The sequence below is a fragment of the Carassius auratus genome, unplaced genomic scaffold, assembly GCF_003368295.1.
Source record: "Carassius auratus strain Wakin unplaced genomic scaffold, ASM336829v1 scaf_tig00001016, whole genome shotgun sequence".
Classification (NCBI taxonomy): domain Eukaryota; kingdom Metazoa; phylum Chordata; class Actinopteri; order Cypriniformes; family Cyprinidae; genus Carassius; species Carassius auratus.
The window spans coordinates 273,918-289,087 of NW_020523334.1; the positions used below are offsets into that span (position 1 = coordinate 273,918).

The 15,170-nt window shown below is 40.7% G+C and overlaps 1 protein-coding gene across 3 annotated transcripts in view; it reads left to right on the forward strand.

The window, feature by feature from the left end:
- Window positions 1–14,608, forward strand: part of med1 (mediator complex subunit 1) — a 124,262-nt gene extending 109,654 nt beyond the window's left edge. For all 3 annotated transcript variants that reach the window (XM_026242204.1, XM_026242205.1, XM_026242206.1), the window contains one exon: window positions 10,210–14,608. In XM_026242204.1, coding sequence (XP_026097989.1) covers window positions 10,210–13,942 — 3,733 coding nt within the window. In that variant the 3' untranslated portion in view covers window positions 13,943–14,608. The remainder of the gene's footprint in view (window positions 1–10,209) is intronic.
- The last annotated feature ends 562 nt before the right edge of the window (window positions 14,609–15,170 follow it).

The following is a 15,170-nucleotide window of genomic DNA, read 5'->3' on the forward strand; positions in this document are numbered from 1 at the left end:
AGACTGTCCTGTCCAACCAAAGACAGGCCTTGTTTGTTTCTTTCTCCCCTTTCTCTCTCTCTCTCCCTATTATCTGTACCAGGATGCTGCTGTGGTTTGCCGTGCTGTGCTGTCAGCCAAAGAGAGGACAGCTGCCACCGAGAAAACCGCTGAGACTCCTGACTACCGATGACAGGGCACACTACCCCAGCACTGTAACCGAATACAGCTGTACAAGGTTCCGATGGAGAGAGGACTCCCTCACTCACACTGAGGCCGATGTCAAACACCTGTTCAGCCAACATGAGAAAGTGACGGTTACACAAATGGAGTTAGGTGGACACCACCACCGCTCCAAACAGTTCCCGGGAGCTTTGCTTAGAGCCGCTGCTGCCGCCAGAATGTTTAACATTGTTATGTCCAGTGTCAATGCAGCGAACCAGACTGTAAACTCCTTGAAACCACTGTTTACTGCCTTCCAGAAGGACTTTACCCAGACTCAGCTGTTAACAGCATTAACAACAGCCATGCTGTGGGAGGTTAGCTCCTCCAAAGACAGCCTAACCACGAGTAAAACCCCACCATACATGATACCCTTAAGCCTTGTGTTAACTGTGCTGTCTTACGCCATCACCATGCCAGCTGACCTGCTACAAATACACCTGGCCAACTCTCTGGATAGCGCCTTCCTACGGCACGTAAACCCCAAACAGAGAGAAGTGAACGTGCTCCTGAACCAACTCATCAGCGAGTCAAGCCAAGTCTACAGACCTAAAGACATTGTCAGTGTCAGGATGTGGAAGAGCAACACCCACACCAAAACACACATTCCAAATGTGGTGGCCTACCACGAAAGCGACACACAGCTGTACCTGGCCCCAAACATGCACATGTGTACTTTAACCAAAAACATTCATTATCTCTGCCTTAGCAAACCCTTCCTCAGACACAACTCTGAAGGAATCTGCGAGCTGCAACCCTGGGTCAGCGATACGCGCTGCCCTGCTGAAGCCAAGCCTCGTACACAAGTCACAGAAACGCAAGCAGAGATTGTGGGTAACAGATGGCTCGTCAACACTCCTGTGCGCTCAGCTATGCTGACCTACGACCAGCATGACACCGCCACCCGTGCCAACCTGCTGGACCAAGTACTGAAAGGTACCACCCAACACATTGACATTACTCCTGTCGATACAGCCCTCCAAGCACTGTCTCGACAGCCCATTCTGAACCAGTCATCTGCGGTCCTAGCCTGGACTGCTGCCGACACTACACGGTGCATCTCCACCGTCATTGGTCCCGCCCTGACTCTTGGCGTGACCTTCATCCTATACAGGATACTCAACGAGATGCAAACCTCTACAGCCAAACTCACGACAACTGTGGCTGGAGGTCCCCGATGGAATCCCCGGAAAGGGGGTGCCAAGTCAAAGACAACACCGAACCTCATCAAGGGGAGTCCTCAGCTTCAGGAACCACCTGCCATCATGACCCACCTGCTACATGACCATCACGATTCACCTTTCATCTGCCCATCCTGATGATTGCCGTCCGATGATGTCCACACAGGGACTTCATCTGACGAAAGGGGGAGATGTAACAGATATGCAGGTCAGCGATTCATGGGTTAAATTCTGTTTTATAAATTCAGACTGTTGGTACTAAATGCCAGCCTGGCTGGACTTAAACTATTTACGATGCCCATGCGAGCTTCAAAGAAGAAACGAAAACCCCCAACCCAAATTCTTCCAACACTGGAGACAAAGGAACTTTTCCGTATAAGTTCCTTACTTTCATTTTATTATTAATATGTATTTTAATTATGTTTATGGATTGCATAAAATGGTTAATCCTTGTTATGTGAAGAGTATAAGTTGCAAGCTTATACTTTAGGAAATGTCTTTCCTCACTTTAACTTCCTCAAAGAGAGCCATGTCTCTGCAACCCCCACTTTTGCAGGTCGTAAAGTTTACGACCACACTGGAGAGGAGAGAAGCCAAATCTTCTCCCCAATGCATTCTATGGAATGAATTTGTTACCTGTTAGTTTTTATGCTGTATAAATGTATTACGTATTCCCTTTTGGTACATTTAGATGTTTCCCAACATCTGCAGTGTTATCATGTGTTAAGCAAATCTTTCAGATGTAGAATTACACATATTTAATGTAACTTCATGTTTTGATCACATATACCTATTATGTTTAGTCTTGTTCTAATCGTCATGCTTTGACAGACCCATTTATCTAGAGCAAAGTAATGAAAAATGTATTTAATCTGGAATAATGAACTTGCTTTAATATTCCTGATGAAATCGGACAGGCCCTAAATCATCAGGGGTTTGTCTCAACCGAGACAAAGGAACTTTCCCTCCGCTTCAGATCGCGGACATTCATTGGATGCTCCCTCGAAAATGGGCGTGAACTATTTCAAGCTATAAGAATTGACCAAACAAGGTCCACCCTCCTCTTTTTGCGCTTCTTCCTCTTCCCCGTTCTCGGATACGCTGCTCTCCAACGTTGTTTCCGCGCGGCCATAGGCTCACAGCGCGAACCCCCTCAGCACAGGGGCTGAGAGAAAAAGCCATTTTAATGGCTCCTTTGGAAGCTTTCGTTTCGTTCGTTTTCTTTTCTTTTCTTTACTAAGTTTATTAAACTATTCGCCTCTCCCACGCAAGGAAGACGAATTCTGGAACAATGTTTGTTGAACCTTTCAAATACCGCGCGAGGACAGAACAAAGGACCACGTGCTCCACGCTCACGCCAAGCGCAGCGTGCACGCGCGTCACATGGCCTCCGTTTCATGGCACATGGCTGTTTCAACGCGCAAAGCGCTCAAGCTCGACGCCGATCTCACGCCACACTCACATGGGACACCTTTTGCAAGTATCACTTTCTCTATGGAGATTTAAATGCTGCTTTAAAGTGTTGTTATGATCTGATTTGTTGTTGGCTTCTAAAAGTTACTGACTATGATTTTCATACCTGAGCTCCTTATGTGATTCCATTCTATTTTCTCTCTCTCTCTCTCTCTCTCTCTCTCTCTTTCTCTCTCTTTTATTTGGATTCGTTATGTATTGTATAAAGCTTACTGTTTGTATTGTCGTACGCATATTTACTCTGTGTGATTTGTAGTTTGATGTATTACTAGTTTAATTATTAAAAACTCATATATAAAATGATTGGCTTTGGACTCCACCCCACTCACATTACGAGTCACTGAGATGTGTCTGATCTTTAGCTACAAGCTCTAAATTTAGAAACTAAATTTATCATAAGGATAGGATAATATTTTCATGGCCAGAGAATACTTTTCCTTGAATTATAAGGCGTGATAACTTTATTGAAAATTGATAGGTCTACAGTGGTGTGCTGGACATACCACGGTTTGATCTGCATTTACAGTAAGAGATATCACAATAATTGATATGAAGAATGTAATATTGACATATTAATGAGTAAATTACAGTGCCCTGTGATTAGTATTGGTATTGGCAATTGAGCTATTTTTCATAATCAATAAAATTAAATGTAACAGTCATCTGAGATATATATTAATCAAATTCTTGATTAATTATTCAAATTCCCTATATATCATTTGAGTTAATTACTATGTAAAACTCAATGTTGTTACAAAGTGGTAATTAGTTTATGTGCATATGACAGGAATTTTCAGAAAAATAATACAAGACAAAGTCAACCAGGCGATGAACACTATTAACAGCAATTATAATGTGATTGCATAGTAAGTAGCAATATTTGTTCGTTCTGTATGTTGTTTCAGTATTATCATCTGAGTTCCTCTGAGGCCGTTGGAATTATCTCTTCTCAGGTGTTCTGGATCCAGACTGGAGCTTGTGTAAATCCTACATCCCGTGGCAAAACAGAGAAAAAAATAGAGACAACATTAGCATACCTGCTGTTCCAATAAAGTAAAATTAATTAGTTTGAGCCAAGCTCAAGAATATGAATGTGCATTTGATCAGAAACAACTGTAGTCACAAATTATGAGATGCATTATTGGAATGCTTGGCGAAAGAGATGTTTTTAATCTAGATTTAAACAGAGAGTGTGTCTGATCCCTGAACATTTTCAGGAAGGCTATTCCAGAGTTTGGGAGCCAAATGCGAAAAGCTCTACCTCCTTTAGTGGACTTTGAAATCTTAGGAACTACCAAAATTCCAGCGTTTTGTGACCATAGGGAGCGTGATGGATTGTAGCGTGGTAAAAGGCTAATTGGGTACGCAGGAGCTAAACCATTAAGGGCCTTATAGGCAAGTAATAATAATTTGTAAGTGATACGAAACTTAATAGGTAGCCAGTGCAGAGACTGTAAAATTGGGGTAATATGATCATATTTTCTTGACCTGGTAAGGACTCTAGCCACTGCATTATGGACTACTTGTAGCTTGTTTATTGAAGATGCTGGACAACCACCTAGAAGTGCGTTACAATAGTCCAGTCTAGAGGTCATAAATGCATAAACTAGTTTTTCTGCATCAGAAACAGGTAACATGTTTCGTAGCTTGGCAATGTTTCTAAGATGGAAGAATGCAGTTTTTGTAACATTGGAAATATGATTTTCAAAAGACAAATTGCTGTCTAATATAACACCCAGATTTCTGACTGTAGAGGAAGTAACAGTACATCCGTCTAGTTGCAGATTGTAATCTACAAGATTCTGTGTAGTGTTTTTTGGTCCAATAATTAGTATCTCTGTCTTATCCAAATTTAATAGGAAAAAATTATTGGTCTTCCATTCTTTTACATTTTTAACACACTCTGTTAGCTTAGATAATTTAGAAGTTTCATCTGGTCTTGTTGAGATAAATAGTTGAGTATCATCAGCATAAGTGTGGAAACTAATCCCATATTTTCAAAAAATATTACCAAGGGGCAACATATATATTGAAAATAGAAGAGGACCTAGGAGAGATCCTTGTGGCACTCCATATTTTACTGGTGATAAATGAGATGACTTCCCATTTAAATACACAAAATGGTAGCGATTGAACAGGTAGGATCTAAACCCTCTTAGAGCCTACCCTTGAATACCTGTATACTTTGTAATCGATCTATGACTATGTCATGATCTATGGTGTCGAATGCAGCACTAAGATCAAGTAAAACTAGAGATCTATGCTTGACCTGATGCAAGAAGTCCTTTTTAATTTTAAAAATGCAGTTTTTGTGCTATGGTAGGCCTGAAACCTGACTGAAGTTCTTTTTTTTTTTTTTCTTTTTTTTTTGAGCAGAAACTTTTTCTAAAAGTTTTTACATGGAAGATTTGAAATGGGCCTGTAATTTGCCAGTTCACTAGGATCTAGTTGTGGTTTCTTAATAAAATAAAATCTTATTTCAAAATAATATTTTAATGTTTTTCCCCATGGAAATAATTTTATGTCTTAAAATGGCTTAAATATAACTACACCTTTTGCCTAATTTAATATATGTAGATTCATGAATATGCTAAATAATCTCCATCTTTTCTCAGTCACTCCAGCTCGGACCTTCTCCACTTTCACTTAAGCCCTGTTCAGACTGTCAGTCCAAATCCGATTTTTGTTCTTATCCGATTGGAATCCAGTCTTATGATAGACTGTCCACACTGAGAATCACAACTGCTCAATTCCGATTTGTGTGTCCATGGTGCTCTTTCGTTTTACTCAATATCTGCATTGGTTTCTGTGGTAATGATGTTGTGTTGGTATGTCTAAGGTAAAAACAATAAGAACAATACAGATGTTGTCTTATAACATGATAAAATGTTGCCAGTGTGATGGATAATAAGCGATAACAATGTTACACTACATCTTATGAGGCAGCGGCAGAAAGGTAGGAATCTGCATGCATGGCTATATTTCATGCTGCCGTCTCCACCGGTATTAGATGTGGGTAGACTAGCAATATATATTATTTTCTGGAAACAATGTCTGATGTGTTTACTTTTTACATGTCGTGAGAATGTGGAAAAAGCTATGAAAAAATCCAAACTGAGCAGTCAGACTGAAACACATTTCCAAAAACTCAATTTGAATAGGATTTCAAAGCACACATAAATGTAGCTCGAAACAGATTTGGAAAAATTGGATTTCACGTAGGTTGTTGCTATTCTAACTGAATATGATCTGATTTCAATTGGAGTTGCACAAAAATTGGATTTTGACTGACAGTATGAACAAAGCTTTAGTTAACTGAAGTAGTGGTAAAGCTTTTACCTCCAAAGAATCAACATTCTTAGGTAGAGATGTTTTGAACATAGACTATTGAGATAAAGAAAATCCACATTCCATATCGGATGATCGGATTGGTTAACTTTTTATGAAGGTAGGAAACACACCGTTTCAAACCATGTTTTTGAGACTGTCTTTGGTACACTGCATTTTTAAGGAGAAAATGCTCAGCAATGGTGTTGAGTTTGCACATGGTATGTCTTTCAGCATATTAAAAACACAACATAGACATTTTAACAACGTTAAAAACATGATATTGTAAGCCAACTACAGGGCAGGAAATACAAACAACTAGATGAGTGAAGCTCATGAACAAACTTTGGAGTTAGTTTGAAAAAGCCTTGATTGGACGTTTGAAGCAGCTGTAAGTTTAAAGTTTGATAGATTAGATGTTTCTAAGTTTAGACATTTTTTTTCTAGAAAGATTAGCATGTTGTTAACATGTTATTAGAAAGAACAGCATGTTGCTAGCATGCTTCTAGCATAATTAACATGTTGCTAGCATGTTTTCACATAAATCTCATGTTAGGCATGTCCCAAATAACGTACTTATGCACTATTTTATGATGTTTTGTAGTATAAATAGTGTGAGTAGTGTGTTCACTGAAAATTCCAAAAATAAAAAGTTAACTTCTATAATATCTTGATGATGCACTTTAATACCTGAAAGAACTGAGTGTGGAATATTGGATACTTCATGCACTCTACAGCTTTAATAACAGTGAAGGGAGAGGGGCCTATCAGACTCCAATTATGAATGACAAAATAACCTTATATAATTAATTTCTAGCATGATTAGCATGTTGCTAACATGTTTGTAGCATGATTAACATTTTGTTAATAGTTTAGCATGATAAGCATGTTGCTAGCATTATTAATGTGTTGTTAACATGTTGGTAGCATGATTAGCATTAATGTACCACTGGATAGATGTTGGTAGCGTGATTAGCTTTTAGATTTTATGAAAGATCTCTAATGAAAGATCAGTTAAAAAAGTCATAGCAACTAACTTAAGAACAGTCTGAAGGTCTGACCCAAGTTTGGTGATTGTAGCTTTAAAGGTCAGGGAGGAGATACTGGCAAAATTTTGGACCAGAAGAAAAATAAGCTTATATAGCAGATCAGTTAGTTGGCTTTCTCAAGCCAACTTAATGATGTTGCCATCTTTCTAAAGCATGTTTTTACTTCCCTATAGTTGACTTAGCTAATTTTACTAGAAAATTAATAGACCTTTTAGTAAAAACTATGTTGACTAAAGCAGTCTTTGCAGCATTATATGCCAATGATGACAGCTCAAAAATTGGGAAAAAGCACATTGTTTTTAATTCGGCTCCCATGTTAACAGGTTAGAGCATGCAGACGGCCTGCGTGAGACGCGCGTCTCCGCACGGAAAACGTGTGCATGCTAGGAATAGAACTGATGCCTATTTTTCATGTGACACGTACGTGTGTTGGAAGCGTTTCCAGGCAAAATATACTAGGAAATTATGTTTGTTATTTTGTACTCAAATACATATTAATTCATGACATTTTGATATTTGAAAGTCTATAGGTTGGCATAAATTCAGATATAAATGTAATTTAAAAAATAAAATAAATTATTATAGATTTTCAAATATTGCACCTGTCAAACATACTCTATTTTGCTGAAAATTGTAGAGTCACACTGAAGGCATCAAAACTATGAATTAACACGTGGAATTATATACATAACAAAAAAGTGTGAAACAACTGAAAATGTCATATTGTAGGTCGCCACTTTTTGCTTTGATTACTGCTTTGCACGATCTTGGCGAGCTTCGGGAGGTAGTCACCTGAAATGGTTTTCACTTCACAGGTGTGACCTGTCGGGTTTAATAAGTGTGATTACCTGCCTTATAAATGGGGTTGGGACCATAGGTTGTGTTTTGCAGAAGTCAGGTGGATACACAGCTGATAGTCCTACTGAATAGACTCTTAGAATTTGTACTATGGCAAGAAAAAAGCAGTTAAGTACAGGAAAACGAGTGGCCATCATTACTTTAAGAAAAATTGGGAAAACTTTGAAAAGTGTCCCCAAGTGCAGTCACAAAAACCATCAAGCGCTACAAAGAAACTGGCTCACATGCGGACTGCCCCAGGAAAGGAAGACCAAGAGTCACCTCTGCTGCGGAGGATAAGTTCATCCTAATCACCAGCCTCAGAAATCGCAGGTTAACAGCAGCTCAGATTAGAGACCAGGTCAATGGCACACGGAGTTCTAGCAGCAGACACATCTCTAGAACAACTGTTAAGAGGAGACCATGTGAATCAGGCCTTCATGGTAGAATATCTGCTAGGAAACCACTGCTAAAGAAAGGCAATAAGCAGAAAAGACTTTTTTGGGCTAAAGAACACAAGGAATGGACCAGTGGAAATCTGTGCTTTGGTCTGATGAGTCCAAATTTGAGATCTTTGGTTCCAACCACCGTGTCTTTGTGCGACGCAGAAAAGGTGAACGGATGGACTCTACATGCCTGGTTCCCACCGTGAAGCATGGAGGAGGAGGTGTGATGGTGTGGCGGTGCTTTGCTGGTGACACTGTTGGGGATTTATTCAAAATTGAAGGCATACTGAACCAGCATGGCTACCAGAGCATCTTGCAGTGGCAGCTATTCCATCCGGTTTGCGTTTAGTTGGACCATCATTTATTTTTCAACAGGACAGTGTCCCCAAACACACCTCCAGGCTGTGTAAGGGCTATTTGACCAAGAAGGAGAGTGATGGGGTGCTGCGCCAGATGACCTGGCCTCCACAGTCACCGGACCTGAACCCAATCAAGATGGTTTGGGGTGAGCTGGACCGCAGAGTGAAGGCAAAAGGGCCAACAAGTGCTAAGCATCTCTGGGAGCTCCTTCAAGACTGTTGGAAGACCATTTCAGGTGACTACCTCTTGAAGCTCATAAAGAGAATGCCAAGAGTGTGCAAAGCAATAATCAAAGCAAAAGGTGGCTATTTGACATTTTCAGTTGTTTCACACTTTTTTGTTATGTATATAATTCCACACGTGTTAATTCCTAGTTTTGATGCCTTCAGTGTGAATCTACAATTTTCATAGTCATGAAAATAAAGAAAACTCTTTGAATGAGAAGGTGTGTCCAAACTTTTTGGTCTGTACTGTATGTGTGTGAGTGTGAGTGTGATTTGATCTAGGAAAACCAAACACATGCTGAAAATTTACCCTTTTCTTTAGCTTGAACGTAACACAAGTTATGGCTAACTGAAGTTGTCTGATAGCTTTGATTTTCCGCAATTAAATTTTGAGAAAAACAGGTTTAAAGTAAAGACTGGTTTCACTTCTACTTAATGATTGCTGTGTACGATAGTTATTTATTTTTTAACCTCTCACGATATTTAATTAAACCTGCATACCGTAGTTTACGCATGACTGGCAGTAAATGTGCATTGATACAACTTTATTATGTTACGTGGTTTATTTTGACAGGTTAACTGTTTTTCTGGTGTTAAGAGAAAGCAACATGGCAGCATGTTCTTAACAAAAGACAGTCTTTTCTGCTTGCTGCAATAAAACCCTATTATTCTGCACTTAACAATTGATTTTTGCCCAGATATTTTAAGATATATAGACAATGTTATAGAATAATAATTGAATGAAACCCTAATTTTGACAAAAAAAAATTAATAACTTTCAACCTGTTTTTCGAATTTCTTGAAAATTTCCCACCGTGACATCTGATGGGTTTTCCCAGGTCGCATCACACATTTTAAGTTAAAGACACCTAATATAAGTGGGACTGAGATATATTTTATGGCTAAAGTTATTTTAGCCCTCCTGTCATTTGTATCCATTCGTAGGTGAAAATTGTAATGTTGACAGCCCTCTACAAAGTGGGTTACTCTGTAAATATCCATCCATGATATTTTTTTTTCTTCACATTTTTGTATGAAATGTCCCTTTAAAATATGTGCTTAGTGTCAGAGATTCAGAAATCGCAACTTGCATCTGTTTTTCCTTCTCTAGATGCATGTCCATTCCTGTAACTATGCGTGCCATCCGACGCAAGGCAGAGACCATTCAGGCAGATACTCCAGCATTGTCCCTTATAGCTGAAACTGTGGAAATTATGGTGAAGAAGAACTTGCCCCCAACTGGCAGCCCAGGTTACATGGGAATGGGTACAGGGCCAGATGGGAGCAACCCAATGAGTCTTCCTGGTTTAAATAATGTAACAAACTCTGCAGGAAGCAACAATGTTGTTGGTGTTGGAGGAAGTGGATCTTTCCAAGGTCCAGTAACCTCACTTTTCAACATTGGTCGTACTGGTCAGGGAGGCTCATGTGCCGACACTGTAGGACAGGGTGGAGGCCAGCAGCAAACAATGCAACAACAACATCAACAGTCTCAGAGCCATGGTTCAGATGACTTTAGTAAAGTTACTCAGAATCCAATCCTAACCAGCCTTCTGCAAATAACAGGCAGTGTGGGGTCCAGTCCAACACCCCAGCCACCTCAACCCCACCAGACCCCCCCACCAACCACCTCACCGGCAAGCAACACCAAAAACCACCCCATGCTAATGAACCTACTGAAGGATAATCCCTCACAAGATTTTGCTGCATTGTATGGCAGTAGCCCTCTAGAAAGACAGAATTCATCTGGCTCCCCGCGAACAGATAGCCAAGGGCAGGCTTGCCCCGGCACCAAGGGCAAGAAAAAGCGCCCAAGAGGCTCTGATAAAGGAGTAATGGGAGCAGGTGGCGGAATGAGCATGAAACATCAATCTCAGCAGCAGTTAGGAGGCATGACCCAACAGCATCATCACACACACCACTCTGAAGATGATTTCCATCGAGAGCTTTTCTCCATGGATGTTGATGCCTCCCAGAACCCAATTTTTGATGTTAGTCTTCCAGGTGATGGACTTGACACCCCTCACAGTATCACTCCTGCTCCAAGTCAGTGTGGAACACCACCTTCAGGTTCTGGAATTCCATACCACTCTCAGTGTCATGTCCAACCCCATACACAAGTCCAGTCTCAGCCTCAAGGATCTGTACCCCGTATGGTCCGCCTCTCCAGCTCTGACAGTATTGGGCCTGATATCAATGACATTTTGTCTGATATTCCTGATCAGGCCAACAAAGGAAGCAACAGCAGTCATGGCCAGCACCTCATGGCTGGTGAAGAAGGGGGTTCCCTGGGAACTCCACTCCGGGATTCTTCCAGCTCAGGCCAAGGTAGTGCAGTTTTTGAGGCAGATCTGTTTAATGCAAACAGCAATGAAAATCCCTTTACTGATGCAGCAGACTTGATTGCAGAAGCTGCTACTGCAGCAACACCCAATAGTGATTCTTCCTCAACTAATTTCTTTCCAGACACAGATTTCAACCCAGAGCTTTTACCAGGACAGGGAAGTTTTTCACAGACTTACTTTGAAGACAGCTCCCCCAGCCCTGACCCAGATCTTGAACTGGTTAAAAGTTTCAGTGGGGGAAGTCAGCAGAACACTCCTACAGGCACACCTCAGAATCCTGACCAAAATACTCCAGAGACTTCATTGAAAGATCCTTTTGAAATGGGTATTTTTAGTGGGAATGTTAGGGGAGGAAAGCCAATACTGGGCCCAGCATCAGATATGGCAGACTCACACTTTTCTCATACTGGTGGAGGCCAAAGTCCACTCATGTTGGGCATTGTGGTAGCAGGTAATGATTTTAAAAATGGTGATGCAAAGGTTAAACTGCAGCAGGTGAGAGCAAAGGAAGACAACGGGGGAGGAAATTCTGGAATAGCAATGGGGAGTGTATGCTCTTCTGACATGAAGCAGGTAAAACGCAGCCGCACTCCTTCAAGTGAGGGCAAATCAAAAGACAAACCACCAAAACGTAAGAAGTTGGATACAGATGGCAAGTCACCTTCACACAGCTCAGGGGCTAGGCCATATACTCCTCCTTGTGGGAGTGCAACTTCTGGAGGATTGGTAAGTGCTGGTGGATCTAAGTCCCCTGGGAGCTCAGGGAGGTCTCAGACTCCACCAGGAGGTGCTACTCCACCAATCCCCAAAATCACTATACAAATACCCAGGACTTTAACTGGAGGAAAAACATCATCTCATGGAGGCTACACATCAAGTAGCTCAGCAAGCGGAGGTACTGGTAGTACATGTGGCACAAGCAGTAGCAAAAGCCACCATTCCCACTCCTCTTCTTCGGGGAAGATAAAAAGTAAACTTGAAGGCTCTGTTGGGCAAGGCAATATCCCCAAATCATCAATCATTTCAGGTATTGGCAGTGGTATGTCTTCTCAATCCAAAGGATCTTCTGCGGGGATGGGTGTAGGCAAACCATCCTCTTCTCCCATAACAAAGCATGGTTTGTCAGGCTCAGGCAGTGGTGGCAGCAGTGGAACAGGAAGTGGAAATAAAAAGCCCCAAGGTGGTAAGCCACCCAGCTCACTCATGAACCCTAACATCAAGCCCAACATATCACCCTCACACTCTCGTTCTGGAAGTTCTGACAAGCTGTCCTCTCCCATGAAACTTCAACAAGGCCAGTTGCCTGGAACCCCACCCTCTTCTAAGGCTAAATCTCCTATTGGCTCAGGCAGTGGAGGGTCAGGAGGATCCAAGTCTTCTTCAGGTGGTGGAATTGGAACCCCAAAACAATTAGGCAGTAGTTCATCCACAGGAACTTCTTCATCCTCTACCTCCTCTGCAAGCTCCTCTTCATCATCTGGCTCCATACCTTTTTCTTCAAATGGTCAGTCACAGTATGGGAGCAGTGGTGGAGGTTGCAGTGGAGGGAGTGGAGGAAGTGGAAACAACCCTAATGCAAAAAGTAAGTCCCCTAGCCGAAACAAAAAGCCATCTCTTACTGCAGTCATAGACAAACTGAAAAGTGTGGGTAGTGGAGGAATTGGAGGAGAGGAAGGTGAAGGTTGTGGAGGCAGTAGTGGGGTAGTGCCGCAAAATACATCCTCCAAGCATGGTATGTCCTCCCTGGGAGGTGAATTTCTGAGCAAGCGAGACAAGATAGACAAAGATGGCAAATCCAAGGTGTCTGGATCAGGGGGCATTTCTGGTGATAAGAAAATTGATTCCAAAAGTAGTGCTGTGATGGGCACTGGTGTGGCAAAGATTATCATCAGCAAACCAGAAGGGGGCTCTCCAAGCATAAAATCTAAAGTAACTCTTCAGAAACCTGGAGAAAATTCTGGAGATGGTGCCATGCGTTCCCAGCACTCAGGCCACAAAGCATCACCCCTTTTCAGTGGTTCTACACCAAAACATGACCGCAGCTCTCCAAGCCACAGCCGTTCCCCTGGATACACACCTATAAATCCAGACAGTGAGAGTGAGTCTGGTAGCAGTTCAATTGCTGAAAAATCTCATCAGAACAGTCCTAGCTCTGATGATGACCAAACTATGAGATCACACCAAGCGGTTCAAGACTACATGAGTTCCATATCCATTAGCCAGAGTGAAAAACACAAGAAACATAAAAAAGAGAAGAAGAAGCAGAAAGAGCGGGAAAGAGATCGAGAAAAGGAAAAGAAGAAGTCAACAATGACTTGTGGGCCCTCCTCTCACCCAGTAAAGACAGATGGCTGGTCTAGATCCCCTATATCTTCAGAAACTTCAATGTCATTGCTTAGCTCTGAACGCTCCTCACGACCAAGTCCTGTGTATATGCATACAGAGGATGATGACCTCATGGACTCTGCCTTGACAGGCAATCTAGAACCTTTCAAATGAAATAAAAAAAAAATAAGTCGATTGATCGATAGTTTGTAGAGGTAAAGGAATGCAGCTTTTTTTCAACAATTGGAAAAAATATTTCATGTATTTTATGATGCCTATTTTATGAATTGTATTATGTATTATGTAACTTTTTAATGTGGAAATATTATTTTGAGGGAAATATCTTGGTTATCAGTTTTTATTTGAAAAAAAAATGCCTCCATTTAAAATCATTTGTCAGTATATAGAATATTGGTTCAAGACTTTAAATGAATATTTAGTTGCTATGTATGTTTTATTTTTATTTTTTCTAATTGTATTCTTTATTTAGTATATACACTGAAATCAAACATAATAGTTTTAGCTTGGTTAACTGGATGCATTGTCAAAAACTTCATATATATGAAAGCCTCAATCATTTTTAGTCTGTTCACCTCTAATTGAAAGAAAGTAATGAGCAATAATTGAAAGAAATTGAGCATATTATGTAAAAAAAATATAATAATAATAATCTTAGAAAATATTTTACATTTCCAATTATTTTACATCTTACATTTCTTACTATCACTTTTGTTTACTACTGATGAAGTTATGTGTGCAACAAGAATTAATTTCATTGTGTCTTTCCTGTATAATGGATTACATTTTACAAGACTTAAATAAATGTCATTGCCAAGTTTTTGTTGATCTTCTGGCCTCTTTCCTATTTGAGCCTGCATTATGAGTATGGTTTGAGTTAAAGGGGTCATATTATCCTTTTTTAAAGATTATTTGGTGTAACAGAATATGTTGACATTGTTTAATTTCAATAAACAATTTTTTTTAAATACTGTACATTATTGTAGGTCCTATATGCCCCGCCTCTCTCAAACAAGTCATTTTCTACAAAGTCCCACATTCTGAGCACAGTCTACTCTGATTGGCTAACAGTACCAGTGCATTGTGATTGGCCAAACTCCACAAACACTCATTAGAAAATGTAATGCCCCTTTCCATAATCACGAGCTTCATCTTTCAAAATAAATGTAAAGACATTAATAATGCCCTTCACTTTACTATCAGTTCAAGCCTGAAAGGGGAACAGAGTGGTGTGACCGACACAGTGATGAAGCTGGCCGAATCCACTGTGTGTACCTGTCTCTCTCTCTCTCTCTCTCTCTCTCTCTCTCTCTCTCTCTCTCTCTCTCACACACACACACACACACACAATGTGCAAAACTCCACATATGAACAGTCAATAGCA